At 43.0% G+C, this 16,748-nt stretch overlaps 1 protein-coding gene across 3 annotated transcripts in view; it reads left to right on the top strand.

Annotated features, from left to right (window-relative positions):
• Positions 1-16,748, top strand: part of HTT (huntingtin) — a 141,226-nt gene that overhangs the window by 40,844 nt on the left and 83,634 nt on the right. For 2 of the 3 annotated variants that reach the window (XM_060106685.1, XM_060106679.1), the window contains exons 10-20: positions 252-299; positions 3,205-3,285; positions 6,817-7,169; positions 10,383-10,506; positions 10,764-10,882; positions 12,534-12,645; positions 12,898-13,035; positions 13,852-14,010; positions 14,109-14,206; positions 15,272-15,411; positions 16,432-16,495. In XM_060106685.1, the coding sequence (XP_059962668.1) occupies positions 252-299; positions 3,205-3,285; positions 6,817-7,169; positions 10,383-10,506; positions 10,764-10,882; positions 12,534-12,645; positions 12,898-13,035; positions 13,852-14,010; positions 14,109-14,206; positions 15,272-15,411; positions 16,432-16,495 (1,436 nt within the window). The remainder of the gene's footprint in view (positions 1-251; positions 300-3,204; positions 3,286-6,816; positions 7,170-10,382; positions 10,507-10,763; positions 10,883-12,533; positions 12,646-12,897; positions 13,036-13,851; positions 14,011-14,108; positions 14,207-15,271; positions 15,412-16,431; positions 16,496-16,748) is intronic. The other variant, XM_060106695.1, reaches the window with a different exon arrangement.

Genomic DNA, 16,748 nt, shown 5'->3' with positions numbered 1-16,748 from the left:
TTGAGCTCTTTTGCATTTTAGGTCATATCTTTAGAACTGTATATTTGAGTGTTAATATAATTTTCACGTTGAAATTAAAATTGTAACATGCAGTTTTCACGTTACAGTATGGTAGTTTAGCACCACCTGTAGAAATATGTTCACATATTTTCTAGTTTTAAAGTTGAATCAACCTTAAAGATTTTCTAATTCCTTCTGGATTTTAGCGGCTTGTTACCTTACTTTCATCTGTCATTTTCTATGATTTACAGCTGGAGGGGGTTCTTCATGCAGCCCAGTCCTTTCAAGAAAACAAAAAGGTGATTATTTCAGAAATTATTCTTATTTTGAATCTTACTGCTTTTTCCGTATTTCTGTAATGTAATTGGCTATGCCTATAACTCTTCTCAACAGGGTGATTATATGTATAAATGTTGCTGGAATCTGATAACCAGGCCTGAATAGTCCTGTAGGATGGCTTTTTAAAGAATAATTAATTAACTAATTAATGGCTGCATTGGGTCTTTGTTGCTGTGTGTGGGCTTTCTCTAGTTGTGGCAAGCGGGGGCTACTCTTTGTTGCAGCGAGCGGGCTTCTCATTGCGGTGGCTTCTCTTGTTGCAGAGCACAGGCTCTAGGTGCACAGGCCTCAGTAGTTGTGGCTCGCGGGCTTCGTTGCTCTGCGGCATGTGGGATCTTCCCGGACCAGGGCTTGAACCCGTGTCCCCTGCATTAGCAAGTGGATTCTTAACCACTGTGCCACCAGGGAAGTGCCTAGGATGGGTTTTAAAAGTTGCTTCTGTATCAGAATTGGTTTGTCATATATTTCCATTTTTTTTTCTTTTCTTTTCTTTTCTTTTTGGTTGTACCACGTGGCTTATGGGATTTTAGTTCCCTGACCAGGGATTAAACCTGGGGCCCCAGCAATGAGAGCACCGTATCCTAACCACTGGACCACCACAGAATTCCCTGTCATAAATTTCTAATGCTTTAGGCCAGGGGTTAGCAAATGTTTTCTGTGAAGGGCCAGGTGTACACATTTTAGCCTGTGGCCCTTACTGTCTCTTTTGCAATGATTCAACTCTGTCCTGTGGCAGGAAGGCAGCCATAGACAATACTAAGCTAATGGGTGCAACTTTATTCCAGTACAACTTTATTTTATAGAACTGGGCGAGCTGGAGTTTGCCTTCTCCTGCTTTAGGGAATGTTATGTTTATAAAGGTAACTCATCTTCCCAATGAATTTTGTTTAGTATTAGCAATAATGTTTGGTTAATTATTTGGTGAATTTGGGCCTGGTTGTCATTTTTCAGACATATTTAGCTTTGTACATACCTAAGTTTCTGATACAGTTTGTTTATTTTTATTTAATCGAAGTGTGTCTGACATGGTCTGATAGCTTTGGTACACGTCATCACTTATAGCACCAATGATGTTCTGTTCCAGTCTAGATTTCCATAGGGAAGAATTGCTGGTGTTTTCTATTTTGAAATCCTAAAAGACTTATACCGTTTTTTTTTTTTTTTTGGTGGTATAATTGACATATAACAGCTAATCTTTTACATACAACATACTAATTTTTTTTGTGTGTCATGAGTTGAGTATTGAGAGCCTAATGCCTAATATTATTTGTAGTATTGATTGGGATCGTAACAGGAATAATATTGTAGCCTTAACTGGATTAAGTAAGCATTTCCTAGAAGTACTTAGAATTAATAATATTTGGGCCGTCATAGTGTGGGATACTTAGTCAAGTTTGAGATTTTGGTGAAAACACTGATATTGCTTGAAAACTGAAAGGGTTCTAGGAAAAGCTAGCCTTTCTGTTCTTGGACTAGGAAGAGATTTTCAGGCATGTGACTAGATTTCTCCGGCACTTGCCTTGTTTGTTTCTCTGTCACTCTTTCTGATGATGATGAGAAGATGACTCATTGACTGGTAGAGATGTATTTTGTTTTCTTGGGGCTAGGACATGCGATTTGTCCTCAATCTCTTTTTTGTTTATCCAGTGTTTTGTTGTTGTTGTTTTTATTTAGAGCTGCAGTTTTCACAGTTACCTGTCATAGCTGCAGAATTCTTTTTTTCAAGTGAAATATGCCAGTACATAGGAGAGAGAAAAACAGAGTTGTTGTTGTTGGATGTAAGGGTGAGGGCTGGGGGTTGTGGCCTGGCATCTTGGCAGCAGCCTGGCCCTTGCCCCCTCTTCGGGAGAACTCCTTGGAACAGATTTGCAAACTACTGTTTCCAAAGACAGAGACTGCTTTCATTAACTCTGAATTCACAGGTTGGAATGTTATTTGCTTTCTCAAGGTAAATCACTTGTTCTGTAATAAAGGACCCTGTTATTTAGTAGATAAGCCAAGTTGCTGTGTTAGTTTCATCTAGATTTTGAGTTTCCTTTGCTTTTTTCTGGGGTGGGGGGAGGGCTTTAATGTCTCATCATTATTTCTGGAATTTCTGGAAGTTATCACCCTTATGACTTAATCTTTGAAGAGCAGTGAAATCAGAAATTGGAACTTACCAGTAATTATATTGATAGTGTCGTTTAATGACATTTATATGTAATATAACCAAAATGATTTAATGATCCCAGTTAAATCATGTTAAGACTTTTGTTTTCTTTTTTTCTTATTAATATAATTTAGAAACCATGAACTGTAAAATGTATTTTTAGGATTTTGCAAAAGATGAAATATTATTCCATCCTCGCAGATCATAACAGTACCTGAGTACTGATTATCAATGATAGAAATCTAGCAGATTAAAAGATAATAAAATAAAAGTGACTTTTAGCTATAAAAGTTTTATATATAAGTTTTGATGTGCCATTGGAGATATGACATGAATATTCTAAAGGCTAATAGAATTGGTTCTAGCCATAACTTACCATTTTTAAGATTAAATAGTAATATAAATTATTTAACATTAACAGTAGTCTAAGTCAATAAATATTAATTATTAAAGTACTTTGTAGTACAGATTGAGAATCATTGCTTTTAATTCTTTTTCCATGTAGGTTTATTGACTTTAATAATACTCTAAGTATGATATCTCTGCATTTTTTGTGTTTCACACTCTAGAGATATAAAGGAACTTATATATAATGACGGACTGAGAGCAGGAATTAAATATACTTATGATATTCCTCTTGGAATGTACATTTATTTGATTTTCAAAGTTCGTCCTTTTAGCAAGCTTAAAAGGACTCTCGCTACATCATTTCCTAGGGAAAGTGCTCTTTGGAGAAGCAGCAGCCTTGGAGGATGACCCTGAGTCAAGGTCAGACGGCAGCAGCCCCACCTTTGCAGGTAGCTCTCTCGGAGTGACCGTGGTGTCCTCCTTGCTCTCCCCTGCTGCCCCCACCTCTTCCCCTCCCCTGCACCTCCATGGATCTTGCTCCTTGGAGGCAGCAGTGAAGCCAGCTTGCTCAAATGGTGGATAATTCAGGCGTCTTTTATAGTGTTCACTTTGAAATGTGTATGTTTTCTTGCATCAGGTGTTTGCTGTTTTCCCTGGTTTAAGCTGTTTTAAAATTAGGTTTATACTCCCTGAGTATAAGTCTTTTTGATAAGAGGATAGTGGGTAAAGTGTCTCATGAATTGCATGGGTTGTGAGGGGGAAAATGGGACTAAAAATTGTCTGAGGCTCTGAACCAGGAAGAAGTAGAAAATACGAACAGACCGATTATCAGTATTGAAATTGAATCAGTAATTTAAAAACTCCCAACAAACAAAAGTCCAGGACCAGATGGCTTCACAGGTGAATTCTGCCAAACATTTAGAGAAGAGTTAACACCTGTCCTTGTGAAACTATTCAAAAAAATTGGAAGGAACACTTTTAAACTCATTCTATGAGGCCACTGTCACCTTGATACTGAAACCAGACAAAGATACCACAAAAAAAGAAAATTACAGGCCAATATCATTGACAAACATAGATGTAGTCAAATAGGATTTATCCCAGGGATGCAAGGATTTTTCAGTATCCACAAATCAGTCAATGTGATAGACCACATCAACAAACTGAAGAATAAAAACCATATGATCATCTCAATAGATGCAGAAAAAGCTTTTGAAAAAATTCAACATCCATTTACAATAAAAACTCTCCAGAAAGTGGGCATAGAGGAACATACCTCAACATAATAAGGGCTATATATGACAGACGCACAGCCAACATCATACTCAATGGTGAAAAGTTGAAAGCATTCCGTCTAAGATCAGGAACAAGACAAGGATGCCCAATGTCGCCACTTTTATTCAACATAGTTTTGGAAGTCCTAACCACAGCAATCAGAGAAGAAAAAGAAATAGAAAGAATCCAAGTTGAGGGCTTCCCTGGTGGCGCAGCGGTTGAGAGTCCACCTGCCGATGCAGGGGACACGGGTTCGTGCCCCAGTCTGGGAGGATCCCACATGCCGCGGAGCGGCCGGGCCCGTGAGCCATGGCCGCTGAGCCTGTGCGTCTGGATCCTGTGCTCCGCAACGGGAGAGGCCACAACACTGAGAGGCCCGCGTACCCGCAAAAAAAAAAAAAAAAAAAAAAAAAAGAATCCAAGTTGGAAAGGAAGAAGTAAAACTGTCAGTGTTTGCAGATGATACTGTACTTAAAAAATCCTAAAGATGCCACCAGAAAACTACAAGAGCTCATCAATGAATTTGGTAAAGTTGCAGGATACAAAATTAATATACACTAACAATAAAATGTCAGAAAGAGAAATTAAGGAAACAATCCCATTTAGCATCTCATCAAAAAAAGAAAAACAAAAACCTAGGAATAAACCTACCTAAGGAGGCAAAAGACCTGTACTCCAAAAACTATAAGACACTGATGAAAGTGAAGTCAGTCAGACAGACAAAGACAAATATCGTATGTTAGCATTTATATGTGGAATCTTAAAAAGATGATACAAATGAACTCATTCACAAAACAGAAATAGATTCACAGACAAAGAAAACAAACTTATAGTTACCAATGGGGAAAGAGCAGGAGAGGGATAAATTGGGAATTTGGGTTTAACAGATATACACACTATTATATATAAAATAGATAAACAAGGACCTACTGTATAGCACAGGGAACTATATTCAATGTCTTGTAATAACCTATAATGGAAAAGAATCTGTAAAAAAAAAAATATATATATATATATATATATATATATATATATATATGCATGTAGCTGAATCACTGCTGTACACCTGAAACATTGTAAGTCAACTATACCTCAATTTAAAAAAATCGTCTGAGGATAATTGAACTTGAAAGAAATATACATTTGTTTACAAATAGTTATCTAATTAAGCCCTTTATTCATCTTGTGAAAGATGAGTATTTAGTAAGATACTAATAATTGGATAAATGAGAGTGGTTTGGGTTATATAACCCTATGCAAAAGAATATTTTTAGATAACTGAAAATGAGGCTGAAATACTGGGGAAGGAAAATCTGAATAATTTCAGTGGTGATTACTTATTTATTGATTTAGTCTACAAAATAGAAATTGATTTTTTTAACTTACAGAAATAAAGTTAAAACAACAAAAAAAATTACAGCTATAAACAACATTATAAAGCCCAAGTGCTCACTGACCCACTGGCCTACAGGAGTGACATTGCCGACAGCTTGGTGTAGATTTTTATGTAGTGGTGGTGTATTTATTTATTTATTTATAAATAATTTTACTTATTTATTTATTTGGTTGCACCAGGTCTTAGTTGCAGCAGGTGGGCTCCTTAGTGGCAGCTTGCCAGCTGTTGTGGCATATGAACTCTTAGTTGAGGCATGCATGTGGGATCTAGTTCCCTGACCAGGGATTGAACCCAAGCCCCCTGCACTGGGAGTGCAGAGTCTTAACCACTTGGCCACCGGGGAAGTCCCCATAATGATGGGTTTTTTTTTTTTTTTTTAATGGGAATTTAAAAACTAAACTAGGAAAATGTGAAACTTTATGCTACCGAAGAGTAGGACTGGCTTAGAGTTCTTGAACAGGGTCTGGGAAGAAGGAAAGCCCGCCTCCAAGAGCACTGCTTGCTTAGAGTTCCGGGCATTTGGGTTTTTTTTTTTGTTTTTTGGTTTTTTAAAATAAATTTATTTATTTTTGGCTGCGTTGGGTCTTTGTTGCTGTGCAGGCTTTCTCTAGTTGCGGCGAGCAGGGGCTACTCTTAGTTGCTGTGCGCGGGCTTCTCATTGCAGTGGCTTCTCTTGTTGTGGAGCACGGGCTCTAGGCACACAGGCTTCAGTAGTTGTGGTTCTTGGGCTCTAGAGCTCAGGCTCAGTAGTTGTGGCACACGGACTTAGTTGCTACGTGGCATGTGGGATCTTCCTGGATCAGGGCTCGAACCCTGTCCCCTGCATTGGCAGGCTGATTCTTAACCAGTGTACCACCAGGGAAGCCCTGCTCCAGGCATTTGTGACCACCCAGCCTGTGCCCCTGACCAGGCTGCCTAGGAATCGCCAAAGTCTCGTTGCTGCTCCACGCTCAGGTTGGAGCAGTTGCTTAAGAACTGGAGGTGGTAATGTTGCTGGGCAGGGTTCAGGTTTTGCACTGAAATGCCATTTGAGAATATTCACAGCACTTAAAAAATACCTACTTGTGATCCTTATTTTATCAATACTGTAATATAGTAAAAGGTAAGTAAATAATACAGTAGACATGTTTGAAGGATGCACTGTTGTCTTGCTTTTGAAATTGAGTAGTTCATATTTTCACTGTATTTCAGGGATTCTTGCAGTTAAAACATTTGCTGATAGTGAATTTTGGGGTATTTTGCAAATATTTGGTCCCATATTGAATGCTTTTCCTGACCCTTTGAAGAGTGAGTGTTTCTTTGTCTTCAGCCTCAGTCAAGGGTGAGATTGGCGGTGAGCTGTCTGCCTCTTCTGGGGTCTCCACTCCTGGCTCAGCTGCCGACTCTGTGGGTCACGACATCATCACTGAGCAGCCCCGGTCACAGCACACACTTCAGACGGACTCGGTGGATCTGACTGGCTGTGACTTGTCGAGTGGTGCTGCTGACGGGGATGAGGAGGACATCTTGAGCCACAGCTCCAGCCAGATGAGCGCCATCCCATCTGACCCTGCCATGGACCTGAACGATGGGACCCAGGCCTCCTCTCCCATCAGTGACAGCTCCCAGACCACCACCGAGGGGCCCGATTCAGCCGTGACCCCTTCCGACAGTTCTGAAATTGTGAGTGGTTGGAGGGTGCAGCCCAGTTTCTTCAGAGGGACCTTCCCTGGAGGCCCAGACCTGAACCCTCCTGCTGGTTCCCTCCATTCATTTGACCCACTGATAATAGTGTAGAGGTCACCAGTACAGATCCTTAACAGGCAGCTCGGCCCCATCTGAGTCCTTCACTGAAGGAAACAGCCCAGTGTCTTTTGTGTCGAACGTGGGGGTCAAAAGTGCATTAAAAATTTCTTAATATCTTGCTGGGAACAGGTTAAGTCATTATTTTGAAAGTCCTTGAGGAGCCTATTATTAACAGATCTGTGGTCTTAATGCAGTATGATTAATAACATTAATACTATGCATTATTTTAACACTTTCTGACTTCTCAAAACCTTTTACAACGTATCCCATCTTGAGCACGGATCTGAGTGCCTCTTGTCTCTGAGTTAGTGTACAAACACACCTCAAGAGTGGTCTAAAGTTTGGTCCAGGTATATACCAGATTTTACAGCCCCATTTTATTGAAACAGTTTGTACTATTAATTGTTTTGCTACTACTGAATGTATTTTATTAAGAATATATATATATATATATATATATGTTTTACTTAAATAAATACAGAAACTGTGCATTACAAATCACGAGCTAAAGCACTGGCAGCTCTCCACTTGTCATGTGGATGTGGTTCCTAATGACTGAGTGGGTTGCCACTTACTCGGCTGGAGAAGTGGGCTCACGGTTGGGGTTTTTAACTAGAAGACCTGGAGGAGGGTAGGACAGATAACGGGAACGGTGGGAAATGATTTTAAGTCAGGAAAGGGTGAAGAGTGCTAACCAGTAGGCCGGGAGAAGAGAAGGTTGGGAAAGTGCTGGGCTCAGTAGCATGTTAAGTGTGCGGAGGACGTTTCTGTTGTTTGCTTATTGCCCCGGCTTTCATCTTGCCTTTTTACAGTAGATAATTTCTGGGCAGATTTGCTAGAAGTAGGACTGAATGACCATAGGAGGTTGCAAAAGTGTCCCGTCTGGGAGTGCTGCAGCAGCTGTGTGTTGTGTGGTAGGGCTGGGCCAGGGACCCATGCCGGGCTGTGGCCTGCAGGGAGCTAAACCTCTTCCCTTGATGCTTCTCACACTGGCAGAGTTCTTTCTGATTTATGAGGTGCTTCCATGTCCTTTATTTAGTCATTAGTTATTTGCTGAACAAATGTACTGAGCATCTGTTATGTTCCAGGGATTGTCCTACAAGCCGCAGGTGAAGTAGAGGGCACAACATACAAAACTGCTCACACAAAGCTAATATTTTATTTTATTATTATTATTATTTTTTAATTAAATTAATTAATTAATTAATTCATTTTTTGGCTGTGTTGGGTCTTTGTTTCTGTGCGTGGGCTCTCTCTAGTTGCGGCGAGTGGGGGCCACTCTTCATCGCGGTGCGCGGACCTCTCACTGTCATGGCCTCTCCTGTTGCGGAGCACAAGCTCCAGGCGCGCAGGCTCAGTAGTTGTGGCTCACGGGCCTAGTTGCTCCGCGGCATGTGGGATCTTCCCAGACCAGGGCTCAAACCCATGTCCCCTGCATTGGCAGGCAGATTCTCAACCACTGCGCCACCAGGGAAGCCCAAAGCTAATATTTTAGAGTGGGAGTCCTCAAACTCTTCCCATTTAGGGCCAGATAGTAAATATCTTTGGCTTTGTGAACCATATGACCTGTGTTGCATACTCATCTGTGCTGTTGAAGTGCCAGATCAGCCGTAGATATATAAATGAATGAGCATGACTGTGTTCCAATAAAACTTTATTTACAAAAACAGCTGGTGGGCCAGGTTTGGCACACCGACGTAGTTTGCCTGCCTCTGTTCTAGAGTGTGTGCCTGTGTGGGTGGGGCAGATGATGAGCCAGTAATCAACAGGTAAATAAACACATAGTCAGATAGCAATAAGTGCCATAGAGAACAATAAGCCAACTGTAGGGGGTCAGGATTGTCCTCATGAGATAGCCCAGTGTGGGGCTTGTCTTGGAGGGAGCCCACCACGATGAGAATTCTGGCTCAGCCATTTACTAGCTGTGTAGCCTACCACAGTTATGGCCCTTCTTGCCTCGGTTTTCTTATCCATGAAATGAAGATGTTGACAGTACTTATGTTGTAAGACTTATGAGGATAAGGGAAATAATACATGTAAGTACTTTTGAGCCTGCCTGGGGTGTAGTATGATATTCAAAAAATGTTGTTTTTTATTGTGGTGAGTGGAGGAAATCATTTCTTTCTTGGTTTTTTTTTTTTTTTTTTTTAGATGTGGTGGGTAGGAGTTTATTAACTTATTTATTTATTTATTTTTCTGTGTTGGGTCTTCGTTTCTGTGCCAGGGCTTTCTCTAGTTGTGGCAAGCGGGGGCCACTCTTCGTCGCGGTGCGCGGGCCTCTCACTATCGCGGCCTCTCTTGTTGTGGAGCACAGGCTCCAGATGCGCAGGCTCAGTAGTTGTGGCTCACAGGCCTAGTTGCTCCGCGGCATGTGGGATCCTCCCAGACCAGGGCTCGAACCCGTGTCCCCTGCATTAGCAGGCAGATTCTCAACCACTGCGCCACCAGGGAAGCCTTCTTGGTTGTTTTTGAGCAAGTAGCTCAGTTTCTTTTTAATTTAATTGGAGGGATTTGGGATGATTTTTAAAACGATATAGAATTTATTTCAGTAATAATTTAACTAGCATACTGAAGGTACATCACTCAGTTTTTCAGGTCAATTACAATTGGATGTGAAAAATTTTGCTGTAAGAAACCATAACCCACATATATGGCTAAATATATGAAATATTGCTCCCAAAACTTAGTTGGGTAATTTCTAGCAGTTTAGGGGATAACCTATTGGTAGACTTTTGTCTAAAAGATTTTTCTTCATTTTTGACTTACTGTAAAATTTGCTTGTGAACACAAAGACTTTTGTTTGGATTTTTTTTCTTTTTGTAATCAAAAAGAGAAATGTTCAGATTGGAATTGTTTTGGAATTTTTAGAGTTACGAAAGCTTTTTGTAATGTAGCAGTAATGCATGGTCAGTCAGCTCTTGATAATGTACACGCACGAACCCATGTGTGCTTGAAGAAGTGACCTTCGTGTTGGCGTGTGAGATGTGGTCTGTGTTATTTGTGGGGTTTTGCCTTTGCCTTCCACGTTGGAGGGCTTGCCCCTCGGTGGTCGCACTTCAGAACCCTCACAGCCCCTCTTGAACTGTTTAGGTGTTAGATGGTGCCGACAGCCAGTACCTAGGGATGCAGGCGGGGCAGCCCCAGGACGAGGACGAGGACGCTGCTGTGGTTCTTCCTGATGAAGACGCGGAGGCTTTCAGAAGCTCTTCCATCGGTACGTTGACTTCAGGCTGTGTACTACGGAGCGGCCTTGTCTTCAACCCTGACCTCTTATATCTCAGCTTCTGAGAAGAAATCTTCTGGTGTCTTTGTTTCCTGAGGTGTAAAGAGCAAATGAGGAAAATCAGCTGAGAAGTTATTATCCTTTTTTTGATCTAAATCCTGTGGTTTCATATTGACTTTGTGTAAATATGTGTATTTGTGTTTTAATTGGAAACTTGTCAATTAACCTCTCTTTCTCTGATTTTGAAGCCCTTCAACAAGCACATTTGTTGAAAAGCATGGGCCACAGCAGGCAGCCCTCTGACAGCAGTATGGATAAATTTGTCTCCAGAGATGAAGCTGCTGAGCCAGGAGATCAAGAAAACAAGGTGAGACACTCAGGCCCGCGACTGCTCAGCATCCCGAGCTCCCGTGAGTGGTCAGCTCCGCCCTGGCTGCTGCCTGGCCACCGAGCTCTTGGCTTTCCCGTCGCTGAGCTTCTGCTCAGCTGTCTCCCCTTCGCATATTGACCTCTTCCCGGGTCTGCTCTGCTTTTCTGCCTCTCCAGGTGTGAGCGCGTCCTCACCATCTGGTGGTCATGCATGGCCTTGCAACATTCTTGGTTTTTTTCCATTGAATTGATTTACTTGTTTGTTTATTTATTGTGGTAAAATACTCATAACATAAAATTTACCATCATAACCGTTTTTACGTGTACAGTTCAGTGGTATTAAGTGCATTCGCATTGTTGTGCAGCCATCCCCACCATCCGTCCACAGAACGTTTCTCATCTTCCCAAACTGGAACTCTGTCCCCATTAAACACTAACCTCCCGTTCCCCCGGCCCCCGGCCCCTCTCACCCATCATTCTGCTTTCTGTCTCTATGGATTTGATGACTCTAGGGACCTCATATATGTGGAATCATGCAGGATTTGTCCTTTTGTGACTGGCTTGTTTCACTCAGCAGAATGTCCTCGAGGTTCATCCATGTTGTAGCAGGTGTCAGAACGTGTTTACTACATTTTGCTTTTCTCCTCATCTCTTGATGGACACTTGGGTTACTTCCACATTTTGGCTGTTGTAAATAATGCTGTTATCAATGAGTGTACAAATACCTCTTCAAGACCCTGATTTCATTTCTTTAGGGTATATATCAGAAGTGGAGTTGCTGGATCATGTGATAGTTCTGTTTTTAATTTTTTGAGGAAACACTGTACTGTTTTCCACAGCAGCTGCAACATTTTACATTCCTACCCACAGTGCACCAGCGTTCCATTTTCTCCACATCTTCGCCGGCACTTGTTATTTTCTGCTTTTTTTGAGAGTGGCCATCAGACTGGGTGTGAAGTGGTGTATCATTGTGGTTTTGATTTGAATTTCCCTGATGATTAGTGATGTTGAGCATCTTTTCATGGGTTTATTGGCCATTCATATGCCTTCTTTGGAGAAATGTCTATTCAAGTCCTTTGACCATTTTTTAATCAGGTTGTTTGGGGGTTTTTTGTTGCTGCTCAATTGTCCATTGAACTATTTTAAAATTATCTCTATTGCTTACCTTTTCCATGTAAGTGTCCTGTATTCCCAGTTAATTTTAAATTCCTTGAGGGCAAGAAGTAGTGTTTCGTACTTAGTCCCTCCTTGGATGCTCAGTCACTGTAGTGACCTCGGCTGTTCCTTCTGGGCCCCCTTGCACTAGGCCCACCCCTCGCAGCTTTGGGCTCCCCCAGGCTCTTTCCTCTGCCCGAGGAGCTTCCCCCGGATGCTAGGTCTCAGCTGCCCTCTTGTGTGGCTCCCTCCCTGCACATTGGGCTCATCCCTGCCACAGCCCACATGGCCCCAGGTCAGGACTCCCTCTGGCTGGTCTGATTCTGCTCTGCCATGGCCCGTGAGGTTGGGCACCTCTGGGTGAAGGTAGACGTCTCTGAATCCCAAGCGCCTGGCACAGCTGCTGTTATGGAACTATTTGTTGGATGAACTAACGAATCAATGGGTGGATTCCATGATTATAAGACAAACAAGTGTCAGTTTTTCTGTTCCAGCCCTGCCGGATCAAAGGCGACATTGGCCAGTCCAGTGATGAAGATTCTGCTCCTCTTGTCCATTGTGTCCGCCTTCTGTCCGCTTCATTTTTGCTAACTGGGGAAAAACACGGTAAGTGTAGAAAGGCAGGTGCAGAGTTGAAGGGAATGACTTCAGGTTTCAGAGGTCATCTTGGGAACCAGCTTTGTGCCTGTTTGCAGCAGAAAAGAGTAGAATCTGGGGACGAGCTTTGGCTTTCACTGACCAGTGGGGGAGGGAGGGGAAGACGGGAGCAGCTGGTTTAGTGGGTCTAGTTTTGTGTATTTGGAAGCTAGACATGTGCTGCTTTGAAGCTGAAGGTGACCCATCTGTATTTGTTTGCAGCCTTGGTTCCGGATAGGGATGTGAGGGTCAGCGTGAAGGCACTGGCACTCAGCTGTGTTGGAGCTGCTGTGGCCCTTCACCCTGAATCTTTCTTCGGCAGACTTTACAGAGCACCGCTTGACACCATGGAATACCCTGGTACGTTCAAAGTTTGTATCTTATTCCTCACATTTAATCATTATTTTGAAAACTATTTCAAACCGTCTTGACTATTTTAGTTTTAGAGCACTAAGTTTTCTGAGCTAATTTGTGGCATTTGAGGTGTGTTCTCCATAAAACACATAAATAGTCATGTTCTTAGCTTCCTGGACTCCCTATAGATGTAGTGTTTAGTTGAAACACATACAATAAAGTGATAGAAATCTGGGAACGTCAGAGCTGATTTGCATATGAATTGGATTTATACCAAAAACACAAATTGTATATAATCAAAATTGCTTTGGGCCACACCACCCAGGCCAGGTGTTCACACTCAGAGCCAGTGGGCACTGAGACCAGCTGGGGCAGCAGCAAGCCAGTCTCCTGTCATGCATGTTCTGGGGCGTATTCTCACGGTGGGGTGAACGGTGGGAAGACTTGCTCTCCTAAAGTTATCCTCCTGCCTGCTCTCTGTCTTTCCTTGGGCAAGGGGACAACCCATGCTTTTGAATTTATATTAGGTAAGTATGGACAAGTTTGAGGTTCTCTAGTAATTTTTTGAGATGAAACCTTGGAATTTTGATTATTGGCTGGCAACCTGGAATTATAATCCAGAAAATCTATTGTGTTGAAGGATGAATATAGAATCTTTAAACCCCGAAACGTTTTTACCACTGATGGTTATTATATTCAAGTCTTTTCTAGATTAGGATCACTGCCTCGCCCTCTTTTTCTTTCCTGAGAATTCAGCCTTTGCCCTGAGTTAGAAAGTTGACGGTAGGGACTTGTACAGTGGCCGGCTGTCTCTCTCCACAGAGGAGCAGTACGTGTCAGACATCTTGAACTACATCGACCATGGGGACCCACAGGTCAGAGGAGCCACAGCTATCCTCTGTGGGACCCTTATCTCCTCCATCCTCAGCAGGTCCCGCTTCCACGTGGGAGACTGGATGGGCACCGTCAGAACTCTGACAGGTAACATCGAGTGTTCAGTTTTCAGTGTTGTCTCTTCCGGATGGCATTCTCATGTTCAGGTTCACATGAAGGTGTTTGTTCCTTGCTCTTCCGATCAGGAAATACATTTTCTCTGGCGGACTGCATTCCCCTGCTGCAGAAAACTTTGAAGGACGAATCTTCTGTTACTTGCAAGTTGGCTTGTACAGCTGTGAGGGTGAGCATAATCATTTGTGGAAATCATTTCTTTGATTAATGGAAATTTTACCAATGTTACAGTTAAAATTGGAGCTTAACATTAAATATTTCCAGACATTCTAAACGATAATAAACATCTGTGTATCCACCACTCAGCCTTAGAAGGAAAACATTGCCAACAGTTAAGGTTTAATAGACTTTGATTTAAATCTCAGAATATTTGTTTGAAGTATACCTTCTCTAAAGGGTGTCTATACCTTGCTCACATTAAGTGTAAAACCTGTTGAATTAAAAAAACAACAACTCTTTCAGGCCCATAGAATGGATAGAGTTAAAGTGAGACATAGGGGTTATTTAATCCCCTTTGTTTTTTATGTCGAGGGAGAGCCCCAGTCCTTTATGTGGTAGGAAACTTTCTATCAGCTGGTTCATAAATCACAGCTGGCTAGTCAACAACAGTCCAAGTTAACCAGTAAAAATCAAAACAAAAACCCTACAATTGTCAGATTTATGGGATACCATCCCTTTTTAAAATTTCATGGCCTGGCCAGAATTGTTCCTTAGTTTGAGCTGTTTGCCAAGTTTCAGTCAGTCTGTCTTTGCTGGAGCAGAAGGAAGGGGGTTGGCAGCAGGCAGCAGGCCGTGTGTGGAACTGCCCACGAGTGTGCTCAGGGCTCGGGGGAGGGTGCAGCCTCAGAAGCCCCGTCCTGTCTGCTCGTGCAGCCAAGGGCAGGGTCACGTCAGGAAGGTCTCGGGTGCTGTGTCCCGAGTGCCAGGCCTGCAGCTGAGCTTGGGTTTAGCGGTGGCGGTGTGGCGTGTGGTCGGTGATGGCAAGGTTGGTGTCTGGGAGGAGAGGCCAGGGTAGAGGCAGAGACGGGGGGAAGAAAACAGTTTTGTGGAAGGAACACATTTACTTTGCAACTCGAGTTTACGGAGGTGAGTGTATATGATAAGCGTTTCTGAGAGATGTGGAAACAGGGCAGCATCCCTGTCGCTGTTAAAGGAAGATGGAGCAGGGGCGGTGGGAGGGGTCAGCGTGGGAGGGGTCGGCGGAGGCCCACCTGCTGCCCGCCGTGCCTTCCAGCTCTGCGTCATGAGTCTCTGCAGCAGCAGCTACAGCGAGTGGGGGCTGCAGCTCCTCACCGACGTGCTGGCCCTGCGGAGCAGCTCCTACTGGCTGGTGAGGACGGAGCTTCTGGAGACTGTGGCAGAGATCGACTTCAGGTGAGTGAGTCGGGCTCGTCGGGTCGGCGAACCACAGCCGCTCCCAAGTCTGAACAGGCGTTGGAAGGCCCGGTCCCCTGGTGCCAGTAGTGACACTTATCAAGTGACCCGTGTCAGCATTGGAGTGGTTTGCACGGCTGCCGCCGCCCGTCTCCTCCTCGACTTTGCCCCCTTCCTGGAATGTTTACGTACAGACAGAGGAATGGAGTTTTCCGGTAGTCTTAGTCATCTAAGTTCCGGATGGTGTGAATAAAAGAGCTCGAACTTCTAAGACAGTGAAGCTTGTGTCACTTGTGCTTGTTTAAACGAGTGTACTTAGCACTGTACTGAACTTAGCTGATGTGTATTGTGTTGCAGTTAAAAATAACTTCTGATGCCTTGCAGTTTTTCATTTTCTAAGAGTAAGTCTTCTTTCCAGATGATTTCTCTCTATTCTTTCTTTTAGACGGGAAATTGTCCTTTATTGTCCAGGAATATTGTGCTTTTAAGCCGCCATTTATAGAGTGCTTGTTGCGTGCCAGGCTGGGCTAGGTGCCCTCTGTGGGTTACCTTCTCTCAACCTCACAACATCTCCATGAATTCGGGGTTGCTTTCACCTACGTCTCACAGACAGGACCCTGAGCGGGGCGGGTGGGGACCTTCCGGTCTTCGGGAGGCGCCAGAGTCTCAGCCCCCTCCCCACAGTCTGCCCTCCCGCCTTCTTCAGTAGGCGTCTGAGCTAACTCTGTAGGGCACTTGGGGTCTTTCAAAATAACAGCTGTTTATATCCATTTTGAAGAAAAATAGTTTCCTGAGTAGTGTCTGACTGAGTCTGGAGTCAGGAGAGCAGTGTAAATTCTACTTGTTTGGAAAACATGTCTTTCTGCTGTTTTAAGTAAGGCTGCCTCAGAGCCTTCCCTGGCTCTTGGTTAATGTGCTGGAACCGGCCGTCTTCCTTGCTCTGTCAGTTGCGCAGGCCATCAGCGGGTGTTTGTTCAGTAACTAAATTGTTTCATTGTGAAATATGTTCTTTTGTGTTAGGTTGGTGAGCTTTTTGGAGGCAAAAGCAGAAAACCTACACAGAAGGGCCCATCATTATACAGGGGTAAGCCCTTCATTTTTGTGAGGCCGTGATTTACCTTCCAGGAAGTGCACTTTCCTAGTGGAGTAGAATGTCTTGGAATGCATTCTGTCTTAGATTTATTTCACATGAAGTATTTATTGACATCATGAAAGTTGTGATTGTATGCGTGACTTTAGGACTAGTGATGTTGAGTTCTTCCTCACTGGCTTTCCAAAGTATCTGACCTAAAACTTAGTTAAACACAGAGATTACATCTGTTTTTATTTTCCTTCTT

This window comes from Mesoplodon densirostris, chromosome 1, assembly GCF_025265405.1.
Source record: "Mesoplodon densirostris isolate mMesDen1 chromosome 1, mMesDen1 primary haplotype, whole genome shotgun sequence".
NCBI lineage: Eukaryota > Metazoa > Chordata > Mammalia > Artiodactyla > Ziphiidae > Mesoplodon > Mesoplodon densirostris.
This window is presented reverse-complemented; position numbering and strand designations above follow the sequence as displayed.